The 17,376-nt window shown below is 36.8% G+C and overlaps 1 protein-coding gene across 1 annotated transcript; it reads right to left on the bottom strand.

Annotated features, from left to right (window-relative positions):
- Positions 1-17: 17 nt before the first annotated feature.
- Positions 18-16,203, bottom strand: LOC133180260 (uncharacterized). Its single transcript, XM_061314800.1, has 3 exons — positions 11,851-16,203; positions 945-1,230; positions 18-793 (listed from the first exon to the last, which is right to left on the bottom strand). The coding sequence occupies exon 1, from the start codon at positions 15,943-15,945 to the stop codon at positions 12,880-12,882; it is 3,066 nt and encodes a 1,021-aa protein (XP_061170784.1). The 5' UTR covers positions 15,946-16,203; the 3' UTR covers positions 18-793; positions 945-1,230; positions 11,851-12,879.
- Positions 16,204-17,376: the final 1,173 nt, after the last annotated feature.

The raw sequence follows: 17,376 nt of genomic DNA, 5'->3' as shown, positions 1-17,376 counted from the left end.
TTCTGTGACTTATGTACTGCTGGTATTTATTTGAATGTACAGTAAGTACTTTCCCTTGCTTTACACAGCTCTATATGGTGCTGGAGCATCCTCAAGTAATTCTGGACTACAGGTCTAACTGATCCCTCCAAAACCCTACTTATCTCATTACTTTAGAATAAACTTACTGCGTCGGCCAAGTAATTCATATTACCGGTATTAGCACAAGTAGATTGAAATTTCGGATCCCTTGAGACCTGTTGAGAGCGTCCTTGAGTTAGTCTTTGGTATAGACTATAATAGATTCAGCTTTGCTTCCTCATACTCGGACATTGTGACTTGGAAAAACTTGGAATTGGTTTAGAATCTGAGCCTTCGAATGGCACGTTTATACAATACTCGCCCTTAAAGCTGAACACTACATGTAAAAGGCATTGTCCCCTATATTTCTCGTTCATCGGCGCTACCCCCTATATAAGCCAGACCTCTTAACAAATAAGTATTTTGATGTAGAGGTCTGACGAGTCTTGGTGCCTTAGTGGAAAATCTCCACATGTGGCCTATTTCAAGGAAATAAAACATATCTATAATCAATTTGTAATCACTTTTAACTGAAATTGCATAAGACTGTTTAAAATAGTAACATCTAAAGCATAGTTCTGTGACTTATGTACTGCTGGTATTTATTTGAATGTACAGTAAGTACTTTCCCTTGCTTTACACATCTCTATATGGTGCTGGAGCATCCTCAAATAATTCTGGACTACAGGTCTAACTGATCCCTCCAAAACCCTAATTATCTCATTTTAAAGTACTGAAATGAAATAAAAATATTTTGAAAAGACTTTTAAAAGTTATAAAATTATTGTGCTTCTTTCGGTTATAGTTGCCTTGATCATTTTCTTTTATTTTTCTGTATTTCAGATCTTATTGAAGATTAAAATGTAATGGTAGTGAAAAATTACCAGGCATTTCAGGAAAAGTCCTCTGAAAACTTGTAAGTAATGTAGACCCTTGGATAGTATTTATGGCGTTGTTACACATTTCCCATGTTTGCCTAAACGGTATGTCACCTGCTGGTTGTGTTGGCTTCCTGGGTTCGAGTGGCTGTATGTAAGTTGGCTGGATGGGTTGCGTTGGAGTTTCTTCAGATTGCTGGTTTTTGGATGTTTGAATATGATTTCGTGGAAATTTTACTTGCACTGGATACCTCTTATGTGGTACAGCTGATCTTCCTGCTCGTAGCCTAATCTGCAATGGTGTACAATATAATGGATCATACTCTTGTTGGAAATGTTTGCTAAAGGGCGAAACATCAAAGCGTAGGAAAGGACATACACATGTGTTTCCATACCAACCAGCTCACCCGAAAGGTCCTGAAAGAACAGTTAATGATGTACACCGTGATGCACAGCAAGCTATGGACAATTTAGAACAAAGAACTGGTTTCAGTGTAAATGGAGTGAAAGGACCTTCTTGGATTACAGTTTTTCCTAGATTCAATATTGTAAGCTGAATAGCTATTGACTACATGCATGGGGTCCTTTTAGGTGTGCAAAAATTGTCGTTACGTCTTTGGTTTTCTTCTGAATTTAAGTCAAAAAAAAAAATCCATGTCATTTTATTAATGTAGTCTTTACTGTGTTATCTGTAGACAGCTTCTTGTTTTATACTACCTGTCTGTAGATCAGGGACTAATATATATAATAATAATAATATATAATATACTCAGATTTCTGTCAAAAACGGTTCTTTTAATAAATCAATATTTTTCTGAATGGTTCTGAATTATGTCACACTTTCTGTGTTTGAAATCTCCTAAATTATACAGCCAAACTGTTGTTAAGGATAGTAGACAGATTTTGTAGGTCTTCAATTATTTCTTCGTTCAAGGTGTACTGAATTCAATTGCCCTCACCTTGAATACGTGTACTTTTTACTTTTTAAATTCTTTTTTGACAGAATTTGAGCTTTAGCTTTCTGCGCGGTCAGAAGTTTTTCAGATAGAGAAGCAAACTGAGAGCAATGACGCTTTAGAATAAACTTACTGTGTCGGCCAAGTAATTCATATTACCGGTATTAGCACAAGTAGACTGAAATTTCGGATCCCTTGAGACCTGTTGAGAGCGTCCTTGAGTTAGTCTTTGGTATAGACTATAATAGATTCAGCTTTGCTTCCTCATACTCGGACATTGTGACTTGGAAAACTTGGAATTGGTTTAGAATCTGAGCCTTCGAATGGCACGTTTATACACGCCCTTAAAGCTGAACACTACATGTAAAAGGCATTGTCTCCCATATTTCTCGTTCATCTGCGCTACCCCCTACAACCACCTATATAAGCCAGACCTCTTAACAAATAAGTATTTTGATGTAGAGGTCTGACGAGTAAAGACGTACATCTTACATTGCCGTGTTACTCGGTCGCGGTAAAATTATCTACTTTTATGCACCTTTTCCGAGCCAGGAGAAAAGTAACATCAAATATACAAGTCAAAACATAATTCACAAACAGAAAGTGCACATAAAAACAAGGAATAAACGTACAAAATCGAAGATCACGAAAGGACCAGAAGCTCTACTGGTGTGTACGTATATCAAAGGAAAAGAAGCACTTGGATTTGAAACTTTGCAACATGCAGCAATAAAAAGAATTATGTATCAATGTACATGTAGTCTATTCTATTTTTAGTAACCATAGCAACACCATTTACTGAATCAGAAATCGATACACACTATTATGTGTCCTAGTGTAGTCTAATTGTGCGCCAAACTGGGTTGAAATCGAAACAAACTGTAGCAGGAGTAATGTTTTAACAAAAAAATACAGAAATTTCTATTTTTTGTAACCATGGCAAACCCATTCATCAAAATCAAAAACCAATTCATCAAATTATGTATATTAGTGTAGTTTACTAGTGTGCCAAGTTATATTAAAATAAGACTAAAACTGTAGGAGGAACTGCGTTTTAAAGGAATTTTCACAGATGTTTCTAATTTTAGAAAACAAGGCAAGCCCAAAACCGGAGCACTAAATCATGTATCTTAGTCTACTATGCAGTTTGCCAAATTATATTGAAATCAGACTAAACCTTCAACGAAATTTCTATTTTTAGTAACCATGGGAACATCGTCCATCGAAATCAAAATCAGATGCACTATATTATGTAGTGTAGTCTACTTGTGTGCCAAGTTATATTGAAATCAGACCAAAGCTGTAGGAAGAGTAGTGTTTTAAGAATTTTTGCAGAAATTTCTATTTTTATAACCATGGCACACCGTTCATCAAAATCAACAACCGATACACTAAATTTTGTATCTTAGTTAAGTTTACCTGTTTTTTCAAATTGTATTTAAATCAGACCAGAACTGTTTTAAAGGAATTTTACAGAAATTTCTATTTTTAGTAACCATGGCAACACCGTTCACCGCGTACCTTACATTGACTTCAGTATACTTGCCAAGTTTAGTGAAAATCTACCGTCTGGTTATGTTTTAGGGACCATCTCAAAATACAGGTTCACTTACTATAGGATTATAAAGGAAAATACCATTTTCTCGCACTTCGGAGCAAATTATATAAATGCTACTACAGACTTTTTGCTCAAATTATATAATTGATGAGTAATACTATACTCTACATTTTATGCAAGAAACTCTAAATTCTACCGTCTGGTTTCCAGACGGGACATCTCAAAATATCAAAATTCATGATATTTTCATGTTTTTATGGAGTACTGCAAAACATGACAGACACCACATCATTTGAAAATTGGTTTAAAATATCAGTTATATAAAAACGTTATTAGATTTTCTTTAACCTGAGATTTCCTAATTTTGTTAATTTTTACAAATTATGTAAAGGTCGTTGCTTTAAAAAGTAAATACGCTTTATTTTACTATGTTGCGCGAAGTATTGCGCAATGAAAACCCCAGTCGACCCACTTAAATGGAAACTCTTCCCGTGTTTCTTAATCTTTTCGTGATAGGTGAGCATGCCTGAAGGTGATTTAAAATAAATTATGTTCAATTACCATTAAGGGAAAATAAATATGACATTTAAGTGTCAATAATCCCATATTAGAATCTGTTTATCAGATACACTGTATGCTGCAACAGCTAGGATACTTTCCCTTCCACAGATACTGGGCTCTTCAAAGGGGAAGGTGCTGCATTTATCACAGACATGCAGTCTGGTTTCTTTAATGCATGGTCTAAGACCTCTTGTGGTACAGTAAAAACATTAGAGACCTGAGTTACAACCAGACTTCTACAACGGGCTCGTTACAGGATAATATATGTGTACATGTGATAAATTTATGGAATACATTTCATCAAGTCCTTAAAGGTGCTTGGACACAGATTTGAAGGTAATATTTCCTCAGATTTTCTGTATAATATCATGACTTATATGTTGCTATAGCATTTCATACTAAAATATAATAAAAATCTTATTTCATCTCGAAGTTATTGAAACTTCAAATTTCTGGACGGATTTGATTGACACATCCTTGCACTTTCACAATTTTTAATTTTATTCTTAATACTGAAGAAAAGTGGCAGTTTTGTTGTGTATTAATGAAAAGTATTAAAACTATAATCCAGAAAATTCAGAGCAGAAATGTTCGAAAGCAAAACCCACTCACAGTATTGTCAGTCCGTGTTCAGTGGTGTGTGCAGACTTTAACAATTGTACACACCCAGTGAATCGTAAACATTAACAATAACAGAGCTCGTGCCCTGTTTACAGAAACAGTTTACGTTTCACGGGTGTATTCAATTTGTTAAACTCTGTACACAACACTGAGCACGGGCTGACGATATTAGTGAGGGGATTTGCTTTCGCACATTTCTACTCTGAATTTTCTGGATTATAGATGTAACGTTTTTCATTAATACAAAACAAAATCGCTTCTTTTCTTAAATATCAAGGATAAAGATAAAATTTGTGAAAGTGCAAGGATGTGTTAATCAAACGCGTCCAGGAATTCGTAGTTCCAATAATTTCCAGATAAAATAAGTTTTTAACTATATTTTCGTGTGAAATGCTATTGCAATATATAAGTCGTGATATTATACAGAAATTTTGAGAAAATATTAACTTCAAATCTGTGTCTAAGCACCTTTAATTCAGCAAAGCTTTTAATCTCCCATTTAAAAATAAAATAAAAAGGAAATATTTCCCATCTGCTTTTTTCGAAGTCTGAAAGGAAGATGGCTTCGTTCACTCTAAATAAGGAAAACGTTCCAATATCAAATGGACCTCTGTGTGACTTTTTGAATCAGCAATTTTTGCCGTCATAATTTGACTTGCTCCTTTGTTTCTTTGAGGTGTATGATGAAAGAGCTGAGACTCCTTATAAACGTCTTCAGCGCGTGTTTCTCCCTGCAGGATTTTGACGTCTAGTGTTTCCTCAACTGTTAAGGAAAAGATTGATTGATTACTGTTTAACGCCGAGTCGGCAATATTTCAGCCATATTTCGGTGGAGAATCAGTACGATCGGTTTTGAGAAGTTTTAGTTTCTCTGGCGGCCCCCAGTGAGCCTGCTCTTTTTCGGAAACCACCAGAGAAACGATCTTTTGCGTGCAAGGGGGTTGCAATCCTTATCCTTGACACGGTGCACCATTCAATGCCCCATCCGACGGACTTTAGAGTTAAAAATGTGTAAACAGTTAAGATATACATTGTTTAAAATCTTCCCAAAGGGATTAAAATATCTCTAAATTTTACTATAATAATCAGTCTCACGTAAATAATCTAAGATTGTATCAACATTGATATTTTTAAATAGTACTTGCATCGTGTTTGTATGTGAAAATCTCCAGGAATTGGTTATTTGTAACTTTCATTTATTAAAGCCAATTTCCGAACAACTTTAAACTGCCGAAAAATGAAAACAATGACAAAGAATTATCGATTGTGGGTCTAACATAGTAATAGTCATAAACGTTGTTTTCAAAAATGTCTGTTGAATTTAGTTGCAGTTAGTTTTAACCACTATATTGTTTTGATTTTTTACAATATTTCTCAGGAGTTTATGTCAGGACTTTTACAACTTCCCTAGAAAACCATGTCAACTACAAATGACCTATACTATATGCTGCTTCTTGGACACTTAGAGTTCTATGCTTAAGGATACGAAAGGAAATTTTGCAGAGTTTTGACCTTAATGAAGGTGAATTAACCGAATCTTGAATGTTTTGCAGTGTCTCAGCTAATGCGTTTTATGAATTGTTTGGTTCTGATTTGCATATATAACTACAAACATAGTATGCAACACAAAAGGTCCATTTACCATTTGAATATCCATGTTTGCTTGACAGTGAAGTAAAATTATTGGATTGTATGCATTAACCATTGAATCTTCGGGACCTCTTTTAGTTTCATACAATTTTTCTTACTTCCAGTAACATCTAGTCCTGTATTAATGTGTTTTATTGTAAGGCTCATAACGGAATGAAAATCTACAGGAATTCCCTCTTAAACATGTTGGCCTATGAATTTGATATTTCTTTACATATGAAGAAAGAATATTATTTTCATTTTGAGAAGTACTAATGATAACAGATGGCACATTTTCAATCGAAATCGGAAAGAAAATATGCAAATGTTGACTTCCTCCAATTCAATGCGAGTAAAATATCAAGTACTTTACCAAGAGGCTGAGCAGGACCATTCACGACTTAACGTAACAGTACTCTCCATCTTCTTTCAAAATGTACTGAAGTTAAAATTTTTTTTTTTTAACAGCTGATGGAAGTTGGTCAAGAGGTACTTTTAAAGTACTTGTCAATTCAGGCCAATGATAATCATTAGCAAAAAGTGTCATACATAATGGACAAACAATATTTCTAATCATGGCTAACAGATTAAACAAAGTGTCTTTCCATTATGCCACAGTCCCCCTGATCTTTTTCATGAACATAAATGAGTTGTTAACCAAATTATTTAGTTATTATTTAAAGACTGCAACTCACCTAACTGCAATAAACTTTGTCCAGGTGAATGTTTCCGTACTCTCATATAAATAGAAACAACCTCAAATAATTTTAATTTTTCAAAGGTATTCACTGAACATAGGAGGTATTCTATCTCTGTCCTCCAACGGTCATCAATATCATATAACTCTGCTTTATAGTACTGTAATAGCTTTTGACTTCTTAGCTCCGAGACGAACTATGAGAGCTTTTACAGTCTTAGCTCTTGTGATGTATTGACTATGTGAGCTTTCACCATCTTGGCTCCGAGACCTATAGCCATTGAACTTTTTTTTGGTACCATTGTTGTTTTGCTTTTGCCGTGACTTTATAATAAAACAATAAACTTACAAGTCTTCTTAATACAAACACTTTGAGTAATTGTGTTATAGGAAACAAAGTTTGGAAGGCTATTTCCTCTTCACTTTCCAAATTGAATATATCTTTAAGTGAAGAAAAATGGGTAAATTATAAGAATTACAACTAAACCGGAAAACACCTAATATCTAGGTCAGTATGTCAGTTGTACAGTTGATTATTGAGCATCAATCACCACTTAACTTATTAAAAGCAGACAAAATTAGCTTTCCTTGAACAAGAAGAATTTCTTCTTACAGTTTGAAATGCATTTACTGTTTGAAATCTTGTTGATGATAACACAAATGTTACACCACTATACTCTATTGTTAAATATCTTGATAAAGATTCCAAATCTGAAAAAGCAAGTAATACAGCTGTTTTATTACTACATGTTGCGCCATCATACTCAACAAAAAACTTTTTTAAATGCTTCGCTGCGTAAAAACAGGAAGGACTGCGAACCAGCTAATATTGACCATTTTATCTTAAATGCTGCAAGATGAACCAGTTCAGTAGAAAAACGGCCGCTTCTGGGAGATGTTTCCGTTGAGTAGGGTTTCTTATCTGAGCTAAAACTTGCCATAAGTTGTTGCACAGAATAGTCTACATGAAAAGGGAAGTATGTATTTCTTTGTAAACCAATACACATAATTCTTTGTGCTGTGATCTTATGAAATAATCAGGAATGGCCTATTCTACGGTCATTAGTTTCCCACAATTCCTAGAGCGCAAGCGCATTTGAAGTTGATAACTAGTCAGCCCGTGGGCTGGCTAATCATTAGCCAATTTTAATAGAATATTTTGCTTTGCATTTATTCTTAAAATACTTGTAAGAATTGCTTTGCATTAATTTTTAAAATCTATAATTTGTTTGTCATCATTTCGATTTCATTTAGGCAAAATGATGTAATTCATCATAGTAACATTTTAAACTATTTTGCAATTAGTTCCTTCTCCGTAAGTCTTGGAAACAATGTTGCGCAACATGCATCCAGACTTTCAAACATATGTCAGAGAAATTCTTTATCATTATTGGGTCCTTCCCAAGATCAGAATAACTCCTTCCAACCGAATAATATTACCCGAATCTCTTCTAACTCTATGCCTTATACAATTCAAATTAAAAGAAAGAAAATTTATATATATATCTATGAATGGTACCTTCCATCAAACAATCATATCAAAGCCAGAGTTACAACAGCTTTGCTGTAAGCATATGAATGTTGTGTGTGGAAAGTTGCCTGAATGATACAGCGTATCTCCAAGACTATCTCCAAGGTTGACGAAATCAGCAACCCCAAAACATTCGAAATCACCAAGCGCAATAGTGATAAATACTGGTCCTAAGAAATCATTACTCCTTACATTGTCTTAGGTAATTATATTCTATATTGTCATTGATTGGAGAAAAATCCTTGGTCTTCTTCTTGTTTTTTTTTTTTTTACGTTTTTTTACGAAAAATATAGGTTTGCATAGGATATACGAACCAATGTCCTACATATATCCTATGATGCAACCAACATAAAAGTACGGTTTGGGAAAAAAAAAAGAATGTGTTAATCCGTGAAAGCGAAATTTTTTTTGGTGCTAAAGTAACTTTTTTTTTTAATTTCAAAACAGCAACTAATGACATCATATGATGTACTCATGGCAGCATATAACCAGGGAAAGTCTCACTGGATTCTTGTGGAAAGTTGAAATTTTTTTTTGATGTTATGATGAAAAATCTTGTTTAGATTTGCAAGAGACAGAGATGGGGGACGTAAGAAAAGTGAAAAAAAAAGGTCATGACTGATGAGCAAAGTGGGACAGAAGAGCAGAACTAGCCTGCAATTATTTAGAATGTTCAAATTTATGTGTTCTAAAATACCAATGCAACTTTCTATACTTGAAATTATTTCTTCAGAAAAAACATCTGTATAAATTTTAGTCCGGCTTCAAATATTTACTGTTTATTTCTTCAGCGGTACAATATTTGGCCAAACGTCAACATGTACGTTGAGAAAATGTATCATTTTATGAACATTCAACAAACCGTGTTGTACCAACGTTGGGCCAATGTAATTATTATGTTTTGAACGGAAGTCAAGCATTGAACCACCGTAACCATAAAATCACTTGACATTAGTATACGGAAATAACGTTGCCCAAACGTTGTATAACCAATGATTGTCCAACATGTTGAGCCAATGTCGCGCCGATGAGGAAAAGCTTTTTTGTCCCCTCGCGCAACTAGTTGCGGAGGGGATATAGCATCGCTACTGTGCGTATGTGTGTGTGTTAGTGTGTCCGTTACAGCTTGTGGGCAAGATTTAAAGAGAACCTTTGCACCATCATTTCTCAGTCCTCACATACTTATGTGGCATTATAAAAGGACGAACCCTATTCATTTTCCAAGTTAATCGGTGATATAGTTCTTAAAATATCGCGTTTATACTGCCTTCAAACCCTGCAATTTTATGTACGAGTTGACAATACTCACTTCCGGTAAATTTAACAGGTTAAAATCCGGGTCGTTTCGATAGAGCCGCTTCGGTAAGTTCTTCTTTGTATTCGCGTTTTGTCATATTATTGCGTATCTTGAGAAAAGTTTGTATGAATTAAAAGTGTCATCTCTGTCACTGAGTAACTGAAATAATTTGATGAACGTCGCGGTTTCAATACCAAATCACTTCACGTGTGTGTTTACAATTGAGGCGCACATAATTCTTGAAAGCTATAAATATAAAGTTTCATTGACATCTCGACACAGGTATATTGACATTTTTCACTACATTACTTCCGTGCGTATTTTCAGATTTGATGCATATTGCATGCTACTCAGGTAGGTAAATCAATGAAATTTACAGCATACGTGATGTTTCTGCTAGGAATAAGGGAAACTGCCCAATCACGTATGCTTGTTATGACACCCCCCCCCCCCCCCCGATGATATCCACCTTGACTTATGTTAAAATGTAATTAGTGTTGCATACATTTTAATTTCTTTACCTTATTTTAAACTTTATATATACAGTATAGTAATACTGGGTACCCTTGATTACTAGGCCTAGATGATTGTATCTTGTTTTACGTCCCTATCGAGAATTTTTCTCTCGTATGGAGACATTGCCATTACCGGTGAAGTTCCTGGCGCGAGGGGATGCCCCGTTTAGCGGTGCTCTTGTTAAGGACATTGGACCATGGAAAATCTCTATCATTGGGTAGACATTAGCAATATATTTGGATCAACGTTGGCCCCACGTAGTATTGCTATTCCAGATACGATTACAAGAGGCCCATGGGCCACATAACTCGCCCGAGCACATTGGCTCGGAAAAAACACAAGTCAGCTCAGTATTAAAAAGCTGGTTACATCATTGTCTTTGTTGTAAGGCTCATTATTTAAATTGTATTATAGGGGAACTGGGAATTAATTCTTAAACCCATAGATCCCTTTTTATGGAGAATATTCTTCAAAATCATGTGCCAGTTTTAAAAAAAAAATAATATTCCAAGCAACCAGATGAATTTTAATTACCTTATCTATATTGGATTATGTAACTTCATAAAATCCTTAAAAACAAAGATACATAGCGGGTTCCAGTAAATATTCTACCAAGCTGCTTTTACTCCTCACTAAAATATTAAAAGTAGTGAAGGAGAATCTTTAGGAGTATTGTACAACAATAAATTGGAGAAGTGGTGTGAATCAGATGTGGATACTTAAAAATCCCAAGGAACTTTTGGGAAGATTGAAATCTTTTTGAAAATTTTACCAAATCAACTACATAAAAATTTCCTTATCAACTTTATATTCAACAATTCCCCACGACAAACTAAAGTCCAGACTTTTAATATCCTTGTCAGCTACTTTGCAATAAAAATGGAACTCGTAAATTTACTTATCTTGGTCATTTTAAAAATTACTTTCTTAAAAAGCATTCTGATTGTACACAATTGTACTCTGAAATTGATATTAAAAAGATGCTTGAGTTTCTTATTGACAATAACTAGGTCTTCCAACAATTCCAATTGGAATACCAATGGGTACCTAATGCGCCCCGTTATTAGCGGACATATTTTTGTATACGTATGAAGCAGAATTTGTTAAAATCCCAAACGTGAAAAGAAGAAAGCACTTGCTGTGGCCTTTAACATGACATTTAGATATATCGGCGACGTATTGTCAGTTAACAATGGTCATTTCCAATCTTACGGGAAAAGAGTACCAATTAATTTTCCTGCTGATTAAGTATGTGCAAAAAGTTTCTCCATCCCCCTGTCTAATGTAACTTGGAGATGTAGCAGGTGCCCCCATCTTCTTTGTTTACAATTAATTGAGACCAGAGAAAATCCCTTATTTTGATAGCTTATAGTTCAGACTCTGTAGCCTTAAACAGCTCTGTCTATTTGCCAAAATACTGAAATTTAAAACTAGAAAAGGAAAATTCAAAACTGCAAAGATTCCAAAAAGGGTATCAAGTATGGATTCAAACCTAAAATGTGCCTCACAATAAGGGGGTGGAAAGTAACAGAATGGAAAGTTTACCTGCAACGTACAGCAGATTGTCTGAGGACATGCATCGGATGGTGTCAGAGACTCCGTCAGCTGCAGAAAGAAGGGAAATGCTTGTGCGGCCTAGGTGCCACCGCATACTTAGGCCAAGGAAGTCTTCAGGATGGCCTGAATGAGAATGAGTGTGCTGTCTCTTTATTATATACAGCCAGTTAACACATGGTGAACATGGTGGAAAGCTACAAAGACATAATTACAATATTGTAAACAAATGACTCGAATTAAAGACTGGACACAATAATACTGATTTAAACCACATCTTTGTTCATTTATAAATATGACAGAGTGAGATATAGAGCGATACTGAACTTGTAGAAATTCATATAATGACTATAATGGACATCCATAGAAAATTTTTCCCGCGAAACTAAACAATTACAGTAAAAGTTAATTTACAGCAAAATATTACAAACTGCAAGGTGTACATTTAGGAAACAGTAATTCTATGCCTAAAAATACATATGCAAATAAATTTACTTACACTGTGAGCATGTGAAGTAGACAAAACTATGATAAAAGAGGGAACAAATCTTGCCAGCAACCTGGGCGGAAATACTAAAGTAAACGTACAGTAAACAGAAAGAACCAACACAGGTATAAAAATTCCGGAATACTACCGGACTGAAAAGCCAGCACACTCCTCGTCTGATATTGCATGTTACAACAAAATATCACTAATTAACAAATACAAAAAAATACCTTTTCAAAATGCATGTAACCAAACATATTCAGTTTCTTTGGAATAACATACATGAAACCGTTTAAAAATTTTATCGCAACATCATTTACTTAACATGGCACCAACACAACAAGTTCATTCACTGGACGTACAGAAGTTCTTGGTACTTTGTCTATGATAGCACGAACCAAAACTTTTCGTACGAGTCAATCGTCGCTTTGTACAGTCTTAACGACTAGTCCAATTGGCCAACTTATTCGGCAGAGTTCTTTGTTGCGAATAAGTACAACGTCACCTGCAGCTACATTTCGCTTGGGGAGATTCTATTTCCGACGGCGTTGCAGTTCATTAAGGTATTCAACTTTCCAACGCTTCCAGAACACTGAAGCCAGATGTTGAACTCTTTTCCACTGTTTACATAAGAGGTCTTTCTGATCAACTTCAGAGTTCACATGGGTTGTATCAATCACGTCCGACTTTTGGGTGAGTAAAGTTGAAGGTGTCAAAATATGTGGATTTCCTGGATCTTTTGATATGGGTATTAGTGGGCGCGAGTTGATAATAGAGCATGCCTCTGCTAAAAAAGTTGTAAGCACGTCATGTGTCAAACTGTGAGATCCATATTCCAACAACATGGAATGAAGAATCCGTCTAGTAGTCCCAATCATCCTCTCCCACACTCCACCCATGTGTGAGGAGTGTGGGGGGTTGAAGATCCATGTAGTCCCTTGTTTGGTAAGATAGTCATGTATAGGTCCATCTTCTACGTTGATTGTGTTGATCTTCAATTCATTGACTGCACCCACAAAATTTGTCCCTCTGTCAGAACGGATGATTTTAACACAGCCTCGAATAGCGACAAATCGTCTGAATGCATTTATGAATGCGGATGTTGTCATATCCTCCAGAACTTCAATATGGACTGCTCTAGTTGCTAGGCATGTGAAGAGGGCTGCCCACCTCTCGTTATTGGCCGATCCACCTCTAGTTTTTCTTGTTATGATCTCCCAGGGACCAAAGACATCTACTCCAATGAAGGAGAATGGTGGGTATCCAGGGAGAATGCGCTCTGAAGGTAAGTCTGACATTGTTTGGTGGTCAAGAGGTTTCCGTAGCCTTCTGCACGTAACACAATTGTACATCAGGGAAGTTAAAAGTCTCTTTCCACCAACTATCCAGTAGCCCGATGATCTAATGCGTCCCTCAGAAATATGCCGACCCTGATGCTTTACCTCCTGATGACACTTCCGAGTTATCAAGGTTGCAATATGATGCTTGGCTGGTAAGATTACTGGGTTTTTGAACATCGCATCGACGTGTGAATGTTTCAAGCGTCCCCCTACACGTAATAGCCCATCTGCATCAAGATACGGGTCAAGTGTGAAAATAGGGCTGCTTTTCTTCAAAGGTTTGGAAGATCTCAGACAGTTAATCTCTTCCTGATAAACACTCCTCTGCACATCTTTGATCACAATTCGCTCAGTGTCAAGAAACAAATCAACATCATTCATCTTATGGAAACTGGCCGACTTCGCACTCCGACGTTGTTGAATAAACCGGCGTATGCAAACCAAAGCCAAAATTAACCTTTTCCAACTGGAAAATCTAGAGAATCTGCCATTGTCAAGTCCAAAGGAGACCTTCTGAGCGATTTCTAACTTGTTACTTCTAACTTCTTTGTCAACATCGGGGTTGATGAGAGGGTAAGTAGTGTCTACAAGTGTTGCATGTTCTTCTGCTGAGATACATACTGTTTGAGGTCCCCGGAGCCAAGTACTGTTCTGCATGTCACCTGGATGGATTCCCCTTGTGCTGACATCAGCAGGATTTGCTTCACTGCGTACGTAGAACCACTGTGTTGGTTTACTGAAACTTCTAATGTGTGCGACGCGATTAGCAACATATGTGAAGAAACGCTTGGTTTCGTTATTGATATAGCCTAACACTACACGACTGTCACTGAAATAGTTTATAGTGTCTAATTTCAATCCTAAGTGTTCCACCACAATCTGTGCAACTTCCACGGCGAGGACAGCTGCACAAAGCTCCAGCCTCGGTATAGTATGGCCACTCAGTGGAGAAACTTTTGCCTTGCCAAGCAGGAATCCTATGGAAGAGGAACCATCAGCATAAGTTGCTTTGAGATAACAGACTGCTGCGATAGCAAGTTCTGAGGCATCACAGTAAACCAAAAGGTCTTTAGAAACAGCTTCATTGAGGTTAGGTACTATGACACGGGGTATTTGCAATTTCTCTAAGACAGGAAGTGCCGATTTCCATGTCTCCCACTCTTCAACTAACTGAGCTGGTAGTTGGTCATCCCAGTCTAAAGTAGATGCTACGATTTTTCTCAAGATGATCTTCCCACTAATGGTAACTAGAGATAAAAATCCTAATGGGTCATATAGACTGTTGACTGAGGAAAGAATTCCTCTCCGAGTAGATGGTTTGCTCTCATCTGATATACTGAACCTGAAGGTATCTGTCTTCAAGTCCCATAAGAGGCCAAGGCTACGCTGGGTAGGTGTGTCCTTTTCAAAATCTAACTCCACTAGGTTCTTTGCCAAGTCTTGAGAGTCAAAAGCATCCATTACTGTCTGGTTATTCGATGCAAACTTATGGAGTCTTAGATTTAGATTTCCATGCACTTTCATTGCGTCTTGTGTTTTACGGATCAAATCAATAGCTTCTTGTTCCGTAGGACATGACTTCAAACCATCGTCAACGTAAAAATCATTGACGATAAACTCTTTTACCTCTGGTCCATGGGTGTTTGCAGAAAGCTCCCCTATGCGTTGAAGTCCATACATTGCTATTGATGGCGAAGGGCGATTTCCGAACACGTGTACTCTCATCCTGTAAGTTGCAAGTGGATATTCTAATTTGTTGTCTTTGTGCCACAGGAATCGGAGGTAATCACGATGTTCTTCTTCTACCAGGAAGGAGTGGAACATCTGCTGGACATCAGCGACAACAGCTACCATGTGTTTCCTAAAGCGAATTAGGATTCCCAACAGATTGTTGATGAGATCAGGACCCTGCAGAAGCTGGTCATTCAAGGAGACTCCTTCATACTTTGCTGATGCATCAAAGACTCCTCGTATCTGATCAGGTTTGCGTGGATGATACACTCCAAAAAGAGGGAGGTACCAGCGTTTTTTATTATGGGGTAAGTATGGAGCTAATTCTGCATGTTTATTGTCCAATATCTTCTGCATAAATGCTAGGAAGTGGCCTTTCTTTACTTCATTATGATGTAAGGAAGCATCCAAAGACTTAGCACGCCGGAGAGCCATTTGATAATTGTCTGGAATAGGTTCACGTGGTGAACGGAATGGCAAAGGTGCTGTCCATTTTCCCTCTGAGTTCAGGTGAAATTCTTTATCCATAATGTTCAAGAATTTCTAATCTTCTATGGAAAGTACTGGTTTGTTGTCTTCTCTTGTAGTCTCAAAAATGTTTAATTTGGTCACTTGTGTCTTGTAAGTGTTTACAAAATTATTACGGATGTTGACTGACTGATCACAAGGTTCCAAGGTTGTAGGCCTACCATTGTCACTGACAAAAGTCTTGTTTGAATTGTTTCGAGATAAAGGAATGTGTTGTCCTGACAGACAGACGTCTCCAATTATGGTCCATCCTAGCGGTGAGCGCTGGGCAAAAGGCGCACTTAGTGGTCCAGTTCTCTGGTCTATTGAGTGATGGGCCTCAGGAAGGTCTCTTCCTATGAGTAGTAGTATTTTCACAGATGAGTCCATAACATGTAGATGTTCAGCTATGTCCCGCATATGAGGGTAACAAAGTGCGCCTTCAGGGGTTGGAATCTCAGAATGATTCTCTGGAATGTTGTCACATTCAAGCACAGGAGATAGTTTCAGTTGAACATTCTGACTGTCATTGATTCCTTCCACAATCAAACCTTTGGCCATCCTTCCATAACTAACATTCTTGCCAGAGCAGGATTGCATAGAGTATTCAACTGGTGAGGAATTTATTCCTATAGAATCAAAGAGAAGACTTCTTCCTAATGTCTTATTACTTTGGTCGTCGAGCATGGCATAAGCAGTGATGAGGTTCTCTGGTTGTCCTTCTGGGTAAATACGAACAGGTACAATGCGGGCACAAGATCTTCCAGAAAAGCTTGGTTTGCCACAAATCTCTGTGCAGTTTGAGTTTACGGTGAGTCGACTCGAGCCAGATGACTCCTCGACATGCTTTTGTACAGGAGGGGTAGTCATGGTTGATTGTTGTCTGGGTCTCTGTGAATCAGCCAATGGGTGAAGTGCTGTACAATGAAAATTACTTTTACAAATGTCACAACAAATCTTGGACTGACACCTGTTGGCAAAGTGATCAGAGGTTTCACAGCATCTTAGACAAATGTTATGATTGCGTAAAAGTGTCTTTCTGTTTTCCAGGCTTTTAGATTGAAAGGCTCTACACTCATTGATAGAGTGTTTGGCTGCTTTGTGAATTAAGCAGCTTCTTGAATTTTCTGCAGTAATATTTGTCTTATGCGCAGACACAAACACAGGTTTGTTCTTTTTCACACCTCTATGTAAACAGCTGGTCTCTCTTGGAGTTTCATACATTAGTCCAGGGTCATTCCTTATGACACTCATCTCTCCTATGAACTTAACAAATTCAGAAAATGGTGGAAAGAGTACTGCGTGTTGCTTTTTGTAGTTAATCGCACGAGTGACCCATTTCTCCTGAATCTGCTTGGGTAGTTTCTGAATGATGAGCTTAACACCAAGTGAGGAATCAAGATAGGAAAATATGCTGCTGTACTCACTAAGATTTTTTACAGCTTCGATTTC

This window comes from Saccostrea echinata, unplaced genomic scaffold (assembly GCF_033153115.1).
Source record: "Saccostrea echinata isolate AGI-Se365-2 ecotype Australia unplaced genomic scaffold, CSIRO_AGI_Sech_v1 ptg000006l, whole genome shotgun sequence".
NCBI lineage: Eukaryota > Metazoa > Mollusca > Bivalvia > Ostreida > Ostreidae > Saccostrea > Saccostrea echinata.
The sequence above is the reverse complement of the archived record's forward strand: the minus strand, read 5'-3'. Positions and strand labels throughout refer to the sequence as shown.